Raw genomic sequence first — 14427 nt, 5'->3', positions numbered from 1 at the left:
GCTTGCTGCACAAAACAATATAGAAACAAAGGGTGTGTTTGATTGCTGCTGCATTATGCAAGACTCTGGCAATTCAAAAACCAACTGTCTGTTTATTGCCCTCTGGTGGACAGTAAAAATACCTCACCTTGAGGGAATTGGACACTCAAAAATAAAAAAGAAAAGATCGTTTACAAATGGAAAATATCAAAATACACTGCCCACATGGCTATCAAAAACAGAGTATATACAATGGAAATATAGCCGATGCTACCCTGCAGTCAGAGAACAAGCGTACAAAAACTGAAAGCTCATACGTGATCCGTCTCTCACATCCACACATACACTCGCTCTCTAAGCATCTTAGGGACACACAGACATACATACACACTCGTAACAAAGCGCACATCTGCTTACAAACCCACTGTTTCCCACCCTGCCCAAAGTCAAATGTTTAACCCGGATTCCTCCCATCTTAAACTTGTCTCCTGATTGGCTGGAAGTAACAAGCCACTCCCTCCTCAACTGTTTTTCTGTAAAGCTGCTGCAGCCAGAGTGACTGTGGTGACAGGCTGGCCTGTGGCAGTGGACAGCGTGACTGTGTTGACGGGGTGGCCGAGGCCATGCAGCTGCACCCGGGCAAGTTTCTTCTGTTCGCACTCCGTCACCAGGCTGTTGAGATCTGCGGCGCTGTATCCGATCAGAGTCCTCAGGTCGCACACAAACTTGTAGACAAAACGCTTGCCCTGCACTTTGCTGATCATGTCTCCGTCATAGTAGTACCTGTTTAGATGAGACAAGATTGATGGAGTTAATTTTCTTGTTGAAGTGTTATGCAAACATCAAATGATTCCCGATTACTAGCTACATCCCTCCAAAAGCACCTAAACTAGAGAAGGGAAATTATGCACTCGCACCTGAGAGCTCTGCTTAGCTTCTCGTAGTTCATGGTGGGCTTGTTCTTGCGCTGGCCCCATTTCTGAGCTACCAGCTCAGGCTGATTGAGTTTGAACTCGCCCTCCTCTCCCACCCAGGAAATGCAGTCCCGAGAGTCCTTATCCGTCAGCAGCTCCAGGAGAAACTGCCACAGCTGAATCTGACCGTTGTTACCTGAGAGGACATACAGCACAATCATAAACAACTCTACAATCATTGATCATATCATATGCAAAACAGTAATAATTCTTGTTTTTCTTAGTATGGGGTTTTTGGCTAAATTAAGAATTTAAGGAATGACTCCCAATTAATTCATGGGAACCACCACAGTATGACAAGAAGAGGTAAATACTGTTCCACCATATGCCATAAAATGAAAGACAACATTAGATTTCCAATCTGTGTAGAGTGTACCAATATGTACACTACCATTAAAACGTTGAAGGGTTGATAAGATTTTTTTTTCTTAATGTATGCTCAACAAGGCTGCATTCATTTGATCAAAAACACAGTAAAAACAGAAGTATTGTGAAATATTACAATTTAAAATAAATGTGTTTTAATTTAATATATTTTCAAATGTATTTTTGTCATAGCAAAGCTGCATTTTCAGCAGGCTTCAGTTTCATATGATCTTTCTGAAATCATTCTAATGTGATACTTTGGTGCTCAAAAACATTTTTTTTTTTTATTAATGATGACAACAGCTGTGTTACTCATTCTGTGATACATTTCTTGATTGGAAAAAAATTTTAATAGAACAACTTGAAATACAATTTTGTTCTGTATATAATTGTTCTATATATAATAATTTTAATGTGCCCTTTTCTGAATAGAAGTATTCACGTCCCATTATACTGGCCCCATACTTTAGAACAGTCATTTAAAATTGTATATATTGAAAATAAATGTAATTTATACTGATTATTAAAAACTACATTTACATGAACTTATTTCAAATAAACATGATACTATTGATAAACCAGGGCTTTTACACATGACATTTGTTTGCATGTACCTGTGCGGTTGCCAGGGGAGCTGCGCTCCTCTCCTGAGATACGGGGGGCTCGGGATGTTTTGTTGTGCTTCATCACCTTAATGGCTGTGGGTGTGGCCTGCTGCACAGGGGCAGGAATAATCTGCACAGCTGGAGAATATCAAGAAACTGTGTTACCCAGAAGACCAACACATGCTCCATCAAAAAGCTTAAGTGTTGCCTAGAGACTGCCCTTTAAGCAAGTCATGAGCAGGTAATACAAAACGTGTTATTCAAGAAGGTACTCAAAAGGTGCTTTTGTTGATAAAATGGAGCAGAAGCAACTGCAAAAACAAATAAGATTCAGGATCTACTGATACTCACGTTGATCAATGGTGACTGTTGCTTCCTGACCCTGATCCTGACTTGCAAGTACATCTGCACAGAGCATTAAAGAGATTGAAAACAAGCTAAAGATATTGTGACAGAGAAGGTTTTGTGGGAGAACACACACCACACGCACTTTCTTTCCTTTGGAAACTTACACTTGCGTAGAAGCTCCAGGTGGCTCCACAGGATCTCTCCGCTGGGCACTCTCTGGAGGAACTCCTCCTGGCTGAAACCACAGAGCTGGCGGCCGGGAATGTGAATGCCACCCACCTCCATTTCCTCAATGCCGAACTCTTTCATAACCCAAACTGCCCAGTGGATCACCTGATCTGCTGTCCACTGCACCGGGTCTGACAAACAGACACACATTGCTCATTAAGTGAAGTGGCATACTGCCAAGTATGGTGACCCATACTCGGAATTCGTGCTCTGCATTTAACCCATCCAACGTGCACACACACAGCAGTGAACACACACACAGCAGTGAACACACACACAGCAGTGAACACACACACAGCAGTGAACACACACACAGCAGTGAACACACACTCGGAGCAGTGGGCAGCCATTTATGCTGCGGCGCCCGGGGAGCAGTTGGGGGTTCGGTGCCTTGCTCAAGGGCACCTCAGTCGTGGTATTGAGGGTGGAGAGAGAGCGTTGGACATTCACTCCCCCCACCTACAATCCCTGCCGGCCCGAGACTCAAACCCGCAACCTTTGGATTACGAGTCCAACTCTCTAACCATTAGGCCACGACTTCCAGGGATACTGCTACAGACAATGGAAGTAAAAATGCACAGATCTGACAATGAAAATCTATTGCAGCATTTACTGAATTTAATATTTTAAATACAATAATTCAAAGTGTATTACATGTTCATTTCTTTACCCAAAAAAACAAACAAACTATTCCTGACTTCTTGCAGATGTGAACGATGCGAGTTGTAACAAAATAAATAAATTGTAAGTTCTTTTACAATTCATTGTCATTTCAGGTTTCATGATACATGAAATTATGTAGTAGAATACACTACTGTACAAAAGTTTGGGGTCTGTAAGATTTTTTTTAAAGAAATTCAGCAATTCAGACACATTAAATTGATCAAAAGGGTCATCGGATGCCCATTTTCCACAAGTTGATATGATTCTTTAGGGTCTTAATGAAAAGTCTATAAAATACTTTGGTTTTCTTAATGGTAGTGTAAAACAACACCCTTGTTACCTTGTCAAAATCAGCTCTGCAGACATTAACCTGTTTTGTTCCATGTTGCCTTAAATGCAAATGAGCTCTGCTGACCCCACCCCTCTCTTCTGTGGGGTGACGAGCCATGCTCTAAAAGACTGTTTACTTTAGCCACCAAACTTGCTAACTAGCACGTTATTAGGAAAGGCGACTGCAAAGATTCATAAAAAAAAACCTTATACTCACTCTGCGGTAGGTGAAGGTGGATCATGAATGATTTGCGTGAACATACATGCATTTAGGTAAATTGGTTAGGCGCATTCCCTTCACAAACAAAAGTAATCCACTGCGTCTTCAGAGGCTCAGATGTCAGGAGTAAATGACGACTACTATGTTCATTATTACATCCAACAACAAAACACCTCAATTGCTTAGGAGCCATTCTTGTCTACATCTGCTCCAGCGTCGAAAAACAATGGCGGCGGGACTGTTAAAGCTCACTCAGGGCAGGTCTATGGTAAGACAGCCTTGTCAATCAAGTTCAACTATCGTTGGAGTGGCCTTGGTCCGTGTGACTATACACAGACAAGAAGCTGAGAATGGCTTGATTTGAAACAGGGGATATTATTTATAGTGATTAAATAAAAACCACTGCGTGGATTTTTATCATTATAGGGTGGATGTGTACACACACTGCCAACACACATTTCTGTTCAAACAACATGTAAAACTGAATTTTGCATCCGATGACCCTTTTAAGGTGACAGTAAAAACACTCACAATGTAACAAAAGATTTATATTCCATACAAATGCTGTTCTTTTGAACCTTCTATTAAAAAAAAAAAAAATATATATAATAATGATAATAATAAGAAATGTTTCTTGAACGCCAAATGAGCATATTAGAATGACGTATGAAAGATCATGTGACACTGAAGACTGGAGTAATGATACTGAAAATTCAGTTTTGCCATCACAGGAATAAATTACATTTGAAAATACAATGAAATAGAAAACAGTTATTTTTAACAATATTTCACAGTACTGATTTACAGTATTTGTGTTTAAATAAATGCAGCCTTGATGAGCATAAGATACTTTCAAAACCTCTTACCGACTGCAAACTTCTGAACAGTAGTGTATTTGTGATAATATAGTACTCATCATATGTGCCTACACTCTACTACAAAATCCATCAAATATTTAGATTTAACTCTGAAACATGTTAATATCAATGGAACGCTCACCATAGGGAATGTTCAGTCGAACCTGCTCCTTGCGGTATCCTTCCAATGCAGCCGCCCAGCGGGTCACCTGCTCTGAAGTCTCATCAGGAATGGCGGCTCGCTCCACCTCAATCACGTGTCCATCCTCCACCAGATGGGCTTCGTCGCCAGCAGCCGCGTCTGGATCAATCACCACCTCCACAGTCTCCACTGGCTTCACAATCTCCAGAATATTCAATTTCTCTTCACCTAAAACAGACCACAAATGTACAAGCAAGTCAAGTTTGCTGTAAATTGGTAGTTGTAACATAACTTTTTAATGAGGATTTATCTTATTATTTACTTTATATAAGTATATAAGGGAAACTATCTTTTATCTAGCTGCTAATTTCATTTGAAGTTTTTCCACTATTTTTAATCATGTTTTTGCCATTCCTAATTCATTTTAAATGGTCCTTCCTTGGTGTGATTATTTTTGAAAGTGCAAATAATCATGTAGTCTCTCAATTATTATGAGCTCGTAAGAGCTGCATGCATAATTACAAAAGAATTTGCAAAGTGCTGTTTAAAACAGCACATCACCAGGACACGTCAACTACCCAAATATTTTCATTTGTCTGAAGGGCATGTTGACAAGTTGAGATTTGTCCAACAACAATATGCAATCATTGTAAACTGTTACCCTGTTTCATGACAATCTGCACACTGAGCTGTACTGTGCCATCTGTCTTCACTCCTTGATCGAACAGGCTGTGATCAGGATGCAACTATATGAGGAAAAGAACAGAGACATGGAGTGAAGAGCTTAGCCCATGAATACGATGAGTGCCCTCAAATAAGATTACATTAATACAGAAGCACATACTAGGATGTCCTGCAGACAAATGTCATATCCATCCAGCGGGACCTGAAGACGAGGCTCCAGTAACTTCTTCAGGTTACCGATCGGCTCATTGATGTCAATGTCTTGAGTAATCAGTTCAGCTGCTGTGATGGTTTGCTCCTCAATCCTGACATTTGGTCACATGAAACAGATCATTTTGTACGCACAAGATACACGTTGCTCAATGAGATGATTCCTCTAAACACATCAAACAGAGAAGGAAAAAAAAGGAAGTGAAATACAGAAAAAGCACTTACCCTTCCTCTAGACACTCCTGTTTCTCCCTACCATCAATCTCAATTTCAATCATCTCCTCTGTCTCACTTTTTGACATCCCTTCAACTCCTTGTCCAACTATAAAGCAAATACATACAAATATATATATATATTGCAATTACTCTTAAGAAAGTGTACAATAATTATCAGTAACACTTTAATTATAAGTCTCATTTGTTAGCATTGGTTGAAGCATTAGCTAACATTAAGCAACAAAGACCATTTGTTACATTTGAATTGTTAAAGCATTTATTAATATTTGTTAGTTTATATAAATACAACTGTTCATTGTTTGTACATGTAAGTTCACAGTGCAACAGATTTGATTTTTAAAATGTATTAGTAAATGTTGAACAGTAACTAAGATTAATAAATGCTGCAGTAGTATTGTTCATTGTTACTTCATAGTAACAAATACCCTATTGCAAAGTGTTACCTAATTATATACTTAAAATAAAAAAATAAGACTATTTAATTTTACATTATTTTTAGCATTTTGATGAACACAAAGTTATACAAAACATATAAATGTGCTTCCAAGTCACTAAATGTTCAGATTGACGCACTCTTGCGGTGTAAGAAGTCTCTGAAGTCCAATAAACTCTCACGCAACACCGAGGCTTTGCTTGAGTGCAGGCCCACCATGGCATTTTCCCCACATTAGCACTCTTATTAAATACAGGATACGTATTATTCAATAAATATGCCCTCCACTTGGTCAATCCATTTATTATTTTCGAGTGTGGGTTTGAACGCAACATTTTATTAATATAATTTCCACCGGCGACTGGGTGGGAAGACGACGCGCGAATCCATACAAACGCAGTTGCCATGTTGGAGTGCTTTTGGGTTTCGTAATATAAGCGCAAATTTGAGCGTAAAAGACGACTTTTTAAAACTTCTGAAACTTTCAGGGGTAGCTACACATCAAGACTTTTGATTCTGGAAAGTTAAAACGGAAATGGAAGAAACGGAAACAAAACAAGAGAAGGGCAGATGTAAAAGCAGCCGGAAATCCTGGCCGAAGTCACGGCGGCTGACAGACTTCCGAAAACAGCCGTGCGCCTGAAGAAACGGACGGAAACACCACGGTGTTTAATTATGCGCTTCGTGCGGAATATAATGTCTACTACTGGTACAATCACGGATGGAATATGTATGTATACCTGGCCTCTTTGTTAGCTGCTTAGCTTATGCTGACGAAAGACACGCCTGGTTGAACTGAATATCTGCTCGCGCTGACAGCTTGCGCTAACTTTTACGAAAAGTCGCGCATTGTTTTTCACGACGGAGTTATAAGCGTCGACAACATATTTCGATGGAAACTGATATATTTTAAATTATACAGAATAAAGTTTACCTACTGCTTGTCGGACGTGAGAGGGCAGGCTTACAGTCAGTTCTGTTAGCACTCCTCCAGCTAGCTCAGTTTACCCTTAGGATGCTAACAGTTAGCTGACGCAGAAAGCGGGAAAACTGTCTCGCTTATAACCTCACACATATGCAATATTCTCATTTGTGTCCTCGTTTATCTAGTGTTGCGGCCAAACGTACCTCTTTACCCCGTTCAGTAAGTGCTGTGTTGGCGTTTTTGCGCACTCAAGCTGGCTGTCAGAGGCTATAGTTTAGTGTGTGCTAATAAGTTGAGTGTTCATGCTGGTTTTGGTCAACAGTGCATTGGGGGCGGGGATGAGCAGGAGGCCCACTGACAGCAACATACTCCCCACTCTGTGCAGTTTTAAACTATATATCATAATCTATAAAGGCATTTATTTTGTTATTTGTGCTAAATAATAGCCAACAGCACATAACGGAAGGCGTTGTCTTTAACAGTACCTTAAGTGTGAAAATCGACGCATTATTTGATACTTATGTAAATACATATTTATACGTCGTCTTTTATTCAGTATACGTTTATTTAAATTTGTATTTTTATGTTTATTATCTTGCGTTACATATGTATGTATGTACCCCATAGCTCATGGAAACCACAACAAATGTTGTGTTTGTGCGCTTAATAAAGCACATTTTATTTTTGAGTGTTTTTTCTTCTTCTTTCTAATGGACATTACAGTGCTGTGAATTTTCAAGTAATTTTATGTTTCAAGAAATTTCTCACTGTTTTTGGATGTGACCTTTAACTGCCTTGAAGCCAATTAATAAATAAAATTGGAAAATGAAACTGATTTGGACATTATTTAACATTGAAAGTATATGCTACAGTCACTTAATCTGCATAAAAAGAGGAATCAGTATTGCAGTGTGGATTTTGCATTTACTTTATTTTACATGTCTATTAATGTAACAGAAGACCAAAACATTTATTCTTTTAGACACTGTTGGTTGATTTGAGCCACATATGAGCTAAACCAAATAGTTAAATAAGCCCAGACACATTGTTGTAAAAGGAATGGTTCGCTCAAAAATAAAAAATTGTCATTAACACACCTAAATGTTGTTCCATACCTGTAAAGATTTGTTTCTTCTTTGGAACATAAAATATATTTTCATAAATGTCATAGAACATCAAATCTTTTTGGGTGAACTATTAATTTAGTAAACAAATCCAATTTCATTGAGAAATACCCATAATTAGACAACAGATGATACTTCTGAATGAAACGTGTAGAAACAAGTCAAGGTTCTTGTGATTCATTTCTACTAAACATTGATTGTATGATGACTAAAAGACTTTCTGAGAGACATCCTGAGACAAGTCAAGCATGTTTCTGCTGAAATCAAGTGGACCATCACATTTGTAGTTGGGCCTCTATGCTCAGTGGCTTGATGATTGAAATAAAATCATCAAGCATAATAAAAGAAATAGTGCAACATTTACGATCTCTACTCTAGGTAGGGAGAAGTCAAACAGATATGAGACTATTAGAATACTACGCGGTATCTAAAAATAAATGAATACGCTTGAATCGAAAAATAAAAATCTTTTTACAGTAGTACAAAAGAAACAGCAGTTGTAGATGGACCTCAACACAAGGGGGTGTGTTTTCTGCTCTGATAGGCCATCAGAGCAAACCAGACATGAAGTGAAGTGACATACGGCCAAGTATGGTGACCCATACTCGGAATTTGTGCTCTGCATTTAACCCATCCAACGTGCACACACACAGCAGTGAACACACACCGTGAGCAGTGGGCAGCCATTTATGCTGCTGCGCCATGTGCCTTGTTCAAGGGCACCTCAGTCGTGGTATTGAGGGTGGAGAGAGCGCTGGACATTCACTCCCTACAATCCCTGCCGGCCCAAGACTCGAACCCGCAACCTTTGGATTACGAGTCCGACTCTCTAATCATTAGGCCACGACTTCCCCTAGTTGACATCCCCTATATACAAGTGCACTTGATGTAAGATATGGTTCTCGAGTCTTTGAGGTCACTTAAATTCACTTCTTTTAGCACATTACTATCCAGTATGTGCACGCTCTTCATAGCACAAAGGATTGTGTATGTTTGTAGTGTCTCGGCTGAGGAGAGAGATGAACAATGGGATGAAGACAAGCCATTATTATAAGAGTGCCATTACTATAATGTTTGACTAGTGAGTTATCAATAGGAAACGACTTACGTCTGGAGGGTTATAGCTGGTCTTTGTTCTGCTGAAAAGTGAAAAGAAAGAACCGTTTTGTTCCTAATGGTCTGTTACGTATTATTCTTATAGGTTAGAGTGCATTAAAAATACTGCATAAGACGTACCTTTGTTTAGTCTCTGTTTTATTCTCTGTTTGGTAAATTTGAGATTAATGTTAGTGTTCAAAGTTAAATAGGCTATTTAGATTGTGTTTGAGTAAATGGATTCTGTCTGTGGTGCACCCTCTTCTGCACCACAGACAGATGGCAACACAGCATGAGAGGAGGAACAGGAACGCTCCCACTTCTATGGCTATAACTATTGTCATGTTCGGCTCAACTGCAACAGAGCAAGTCAAACAGATATTCATTTACACTCTGTCCACTTATTATGTTACTTAAGGGTGTTGAAGCAAATCTAATTCAGTTTTCCAACATCGCTCTTTTGACTCAAACCTCATGTTTTGTTTGGCATCTAAACAACTATGACTAATGTGTTTTTGCTGTGGTCAAAATAACCCCAAATTGAAACATCATACTAGAATACCATTCAAAGGTTTGAGGTTGATACATTTTGTTGAAGGAAGAACTGTAATATTGTGAAATATTACAATTTACAATAACTGTTGAAAGCAGCTTTGCTGCATAATATTTTTATGGAAACAGTGATACATTTATGCAATAATCTCACTTTTTGATCATTTTATCCTCGCTGAATAAAAGTATTAATTTCTTTCCCCCAAAAAAATCCAACTGGAACCAGATCGCAGTCACACATTTTTGAAAGGCACAAATCTACTTTGTGGTAAAACAGAAGAACTTGTAAGGAAACATAATTGCCATTCATTTTTAACTCTTGGTCCCCAAACAAAAACAGTACAGTCAACCTCAACAGAACGTAAGGGTTTTTCTGCTAGTGTACCTTAAAGACATTTTTTTAAGTACATTTTCATGTTACATTCAACTCTGTTACAGTATTTCAAAACATCATTTAAAATTAATTTCTCATTATGTGGACTTTTTAAAATGACCAAACTGAACTAAACTTACATTCAGTTATCTTCATATGCTGTCCTGCACAACTTTTGGGTGCCCCCACCCCATTGGAGGCCTCACATCGATACTGACCCTCATCAGATTTTGACACCGCCTTGAACTTCTGCTCAAAGGAAAAGAAACAGTCTATATAAATAATACTTGCATGTCATGAATGCATCAAAACCAAACAAACATAAGCAGCATTTCTTAGCTATCAGGGGGAAGGCTAAAATGATTAGCTAATTTGAAGGAAAATACAAGTTTGTCCGTGTGAAAAAAGAGACTATAGCACTGCACCAACCAGAGTCCCTGTTTTGGGGTCCAGGGTGTAGTTGATTTCAGGGAGACTGGCAGTGTGAAGTGGTTTGTTGTCTTTGTACCAGCTATAGATGGCAGCAGGAACACTCAAATTGTCTTTGCAGCGGAGCTCCGCAGAAAATCCTCTCATGACTGTTGCTGGGACCTCACATGACGGCTCATATGGCGGCACTGTCCATGTAAGACAGAGTTGCATTACATTATACTTACATGACATTATCATATTGCATATTGTTGGTGCAATTGCACATGTAAATAATGAAAATGAAATTACAAGATTGAATAATTAAGAAGATTTTCATTCCCACCAAGCACATTGAGGGAGACAGGGACCTCCCCTAGCTTGATTTTGTCCTGGCGGGCTGTGACTTCGCAATGATACACTCCTGAGTCTTTCTGTGTAACACCACGGAGGGTCATTGTTGCCCCATCGATGGATGCACGGCCCTTAAATGAACCTGGTAATGATGAGAGTAAGTCAGAACATTTCAAAGAAAAATATATGTAATGGAAGTACAAAACAAATATTCATTGAAAGACGTAAGGTGCAATCAAATTTACTGGGCGAATCAGTTATTTCAAATAGAAATCCATGCAATCTGGAATTTCTTGTGAGGGCAAAAGATTTCCTGATGCAGCTTGGTTTTAAAGTGACTTCTGTGTGAGCTGTGCCTTATGCATTGTTACACTATTGACAATTCTGACCCCAAGTTTAGGCAAAATAGACTAATGTGTAATTTGCTCCTAAAAGTCATGTAAATGACACACTTCCTCTTTTAAAATGACAAAATATCTAAAGCAATATACAAATGTTAAGATGAAGGACATGTTTAGGGACAAGGTTGCAGTAAATATGGAAATGGGCAAAACAACAACCTACCTGTAAAATCCCCATCAAAATAAACATACGAAACATCTTTGCCTCTCTTCTTCCATTCAACACGAGGGTTCGTTTCTTTCTCTGTCCTGAACTCACAGGACAGGACAGCATCTTTTGCAAAGAAAAGACAGAAGTGTCAAATCAGTGTGGTCTGAAAGCTTTTATATATCTAAACACATCCTGCTGATTATCTGAAGACTAATGAACTTACTTGTGTTTTAATGCACCTCCACTTTGGCTTTGCTTGTCGTCACAGTAACAGGATCTGAGCTGGGAACTGGAGGAGAGGGAAGATTCAAATTAACACTTAAAAGTTGTAACACTCTCCCACAGCATTTTTACCCCACAGAGTTTTTGAAAAGGATGAACTGAAATTCTCACACATATGCTGTTGATATAAGCTTAATTTAACCCAGAATATTTGTTTAAATGAGACTGATATGTTAGATTTTTTCTGTATTATGCCTCTTACATTGCATAATATTTCGGCAGATATGAGGAGTACAGTAAAGCAGATTTCAGAGTGAACAGACGAGTTTCTCCTCAAATGTGAAACCTAACATTCACTCCCCGCTATGGTGGTGCCAGGAACAGGGATGTGTAGGAATTTAAGTAATGGATGGATGTTCTCACACAGTCCGTCTGTGTTTAGTGGGGGGTGGCAGTCCAAACCAAGCCTGATAACCGCCTCACTCAGTGAGAAACGCGCACTTCTGTGAGGGAAAACACTTTCCTTTATCTGTATAAGTCCTTTTCTATAGTCCCCTGGATGTGTTGACACTAGAAAACAGCTGAGGTTCATATGAGAATAGTGAGAGAAAGGCTGCAGAGGCTCTTTTTACCCAGAGATACAAAGACCTACTATGCTGCTGTAACTTAAATCCTCTTCAGCTGGAAGAGGACAGGAGTTAAAATCACAGCCCACCCCCCACAAGGTATTTAACAACCCTAACTAGCACTTGGTGGCCTGAAACAGGAAATGTATCCAAATAAAACTAATTAGTGATGTTAAAGTCAATATTTTATAGCTATATTCATATTTTTTAATATCCATTCTTATATAAAAATGACGTTATATAATTTGCAAAACATCATTTAAACATCATTATATTTGGATCTTTAGACTGGGCGGGATCAAGAATTTCTCATGGTATGTTGGGTAAACATAATCTTAGTGATAATGACCAATACACATTGAATGAAAGGGTCCCTGCCACATCAGAGTAAAGTTCAGATCTGGACAACTTGTTCATGGACATTTTATCACCCTCAGGATCTCATGTGTTCAAATGCTGTTTGAGGAGTTTGTGTAAACAAAGTGTTTTACAAGACCCCCACCCAACCTATCCAGACCCTCAAAGCATCCATCTCTCTTTGAAAGAGCACACACACACACACACACACACACACACAGTTATTAGAACCACATCTATTCTCAAAGCTGGTGGTGTCGAGAGACAAATAAAATAAAACAAAACATGTCGTTAAAATGTACAAATTATAAAAACATAAAACATTTAATTATATTTTATTAGAATATTTTATCATATAAATAATTGATTATATATATTTATAATTATATATAATATAATTATAATAACTTTTAAACATTATGCTATTTTGTCTATGTTAGCAGCACTTTTTTAACAATGTAGAGTAGAATTTCAATTAAATTAAAAGTATGAAAAAGTATAATTCATGAAAGTTTTGAACTGTATTTTCCAACTCACTCCGCAGAATCCTCAAACCATGTCAATTAGAGTAAGAAAGTTCCATTTTTCTTTTAAAATGTCCAGAACACAGACTAACGTCAGATAAGACATGCAATCATCATACACTTACAGTAGAGCAGCATGAGAAGAGCGGGGAAGGTTATTATGTGTGTTGTGCTCATCTTCAGATTGTCCTGCTGCAGGAGCGCGTGGAGAGTCTGATGTGCTTCTTTCTCTTCGGATGTTCTTCAAGATAGTATTGCGCGCTCTCGTCGGAATGCTGCGCGAGCACGGCGCAAAAACTCAGATATGTGTCGATGATTTGCATATGAGCGACGTTTGTATAAGATAAATGGTTTCTTATCATGTTTTTTAATTTTTTTTGGTAAAACATAAATATACCTTTCTTTCTCACCTCTTTCTACAGGCCTATTTACTTTTTATGACAATTGTGGATAACATAACATTACTTTTGTTGCACTGTAAAAATATTTTGTCTATAAGTAAAAAAAATTATAATAATTATTAGTGTGGAAACCAAATGTATTGTTTTTATTCAAATAAAAGGTCAATTAATATGAGGGACTGTAGAATGCTTGAATCTGATTGGTTGACGAACGTTCTATAAGGAAGATCCGCTGAAATATTTCCACCAATTTTGAATTCTCTTTTCTGACTGTTTGTTTACCTGCTCTATTTGAGAGTAGAACCAAAGTCCCTGTCTACGCTAAAAATAAACACTTTTAAGGCAGGTATTGCGCCTTTTTTTCTGATATGGTATTGTCTGTCGTCTCATTTAATGTTAGAGGGTTAAGAAACCTTACCAAACGTAGGCTACAGCATTTTTTATTTCAACACATTCCGTGCCACCACCACGTATATCGGGGTTAAGGGTTCGTGTTCATTTCACGCATTTCTATGAGATCAGGTTGCAACCCCCACCTACAATCCCTGCCGGCCCGAGACTCGAACCTGCAACCTTTGGATTACGAGTCCGACTCTCTAACCATTAGGCCACGACTTCCGCAGAATGATGATTTAACC

The 14427-nt window shown here is 38.5% G+C and overlaps 1 protein-coding gene and 1 pseudogene across 6 annotated transcripts; both read right to left on the bottom strand.

Annotated features, from left to right (window-relative positions):
• Positions 1-72: 72 nt before the first annotated feature.
• LOC306876289 (GA-binding protein alpha chain-like) lies at positions 73-7695 on the bottom strand. Of its 5 annotated transcripts, none has more exons than XM_079427351.1 (10): positions 7405-7695; positions 5832-5928; positions 5557-5701; positions 5374-5458; positions 4713-4940; positions 2437-2631; positions 2276-2329; positions 1934-2062; positions 897-1089; positions 73-762 (listed from the first exon to the last, which is right to left on the bottom strand). In XM_079427351.1, the coding sequence occupies exons 2-10, from the start codon at positions 5906-5908 to the stop codon at positions 501-503; spliced, it is 1368 nt and encodes a 455-aa protein (XP_079283477.1). In that variant the 5' UTR covers positions 5909-5928; positions 7405-7695; the 3' UTR covers positions 73-500. The 5 variants fall into 5 exon arrangements, with proteins under 5 accessions (XP_079283477.1, XP_079283478.1, XP_079283479.1 ...); XM_079427352.1 differs by having other exon boundaries at positions 7215-7529; XM_079427353.1 differs by having other exon boundaries at positions 7211-7487.
• A 1527-nt stretch (positions 7696-9222) lies between these two features.
• Positions 9223-12150, bottom strand: LOC306875647 (junctional adhesion molecule 2A-like; annotated as a pseudogene). The gene is made up of 10 exons: positions 12144-12150; positions 11883-11948; positions 11672-11782; positions 11100-11249; positions 10775-10962; positions 10486-10594; positions 9659-9775; positions 9562-9586; positions 9434-9464; positions 9223-9332 (listed from the first exon to the last, which is right to left on the bottom strand). The product of its transcript is annotated as a junctional adhesion molecule 2A-like (transcript).
• Positions 12151-14427: the final 2277 nt, after the last annotated feature.

Source organism: Barbus barbus (genome assembly GCF_936440315.1).
Source record: "Barbus barbus genome assembly, chromosome: 10".
In the NCBI taxonomy this organism is placed as follows: Eukaryota; Metazoa; Chordata; class Actinopteri; order Cypriniformes; family Cyprinidae; genus Barbus; species Barbus barbus.
The sequence above is the reverse complement of the archived record's forward strand: the minus strand, read 5'-3'. Positions and strand labels throughout refer to the sequence as shown.

Bases quoted from the DNA above. Each gene is read 5' to 3' on its own strand.
- LOC306876289 (XM_079427350.1), bottom strand. From the start codon at position 6,495: ATGGTGGGCCTGCACTCAAGCAAAGCCTCGGTGTTGCGTGAGAGTTTA. The intron at 5,459-5,556 runs GTATGTGCTTCT...TTCCTCATATAG, and splicing joins TTTGTCTGCAGGACATCCTA to TTGCATCCTGATCACAGCCT. The intron at 2,063-2,275 runs GTGAGTATCAGT...GATATTCTCCAG, and splicing joins AACAGTCACCATTGATCAAC to CTGTGCAGATTATTCCTGCC.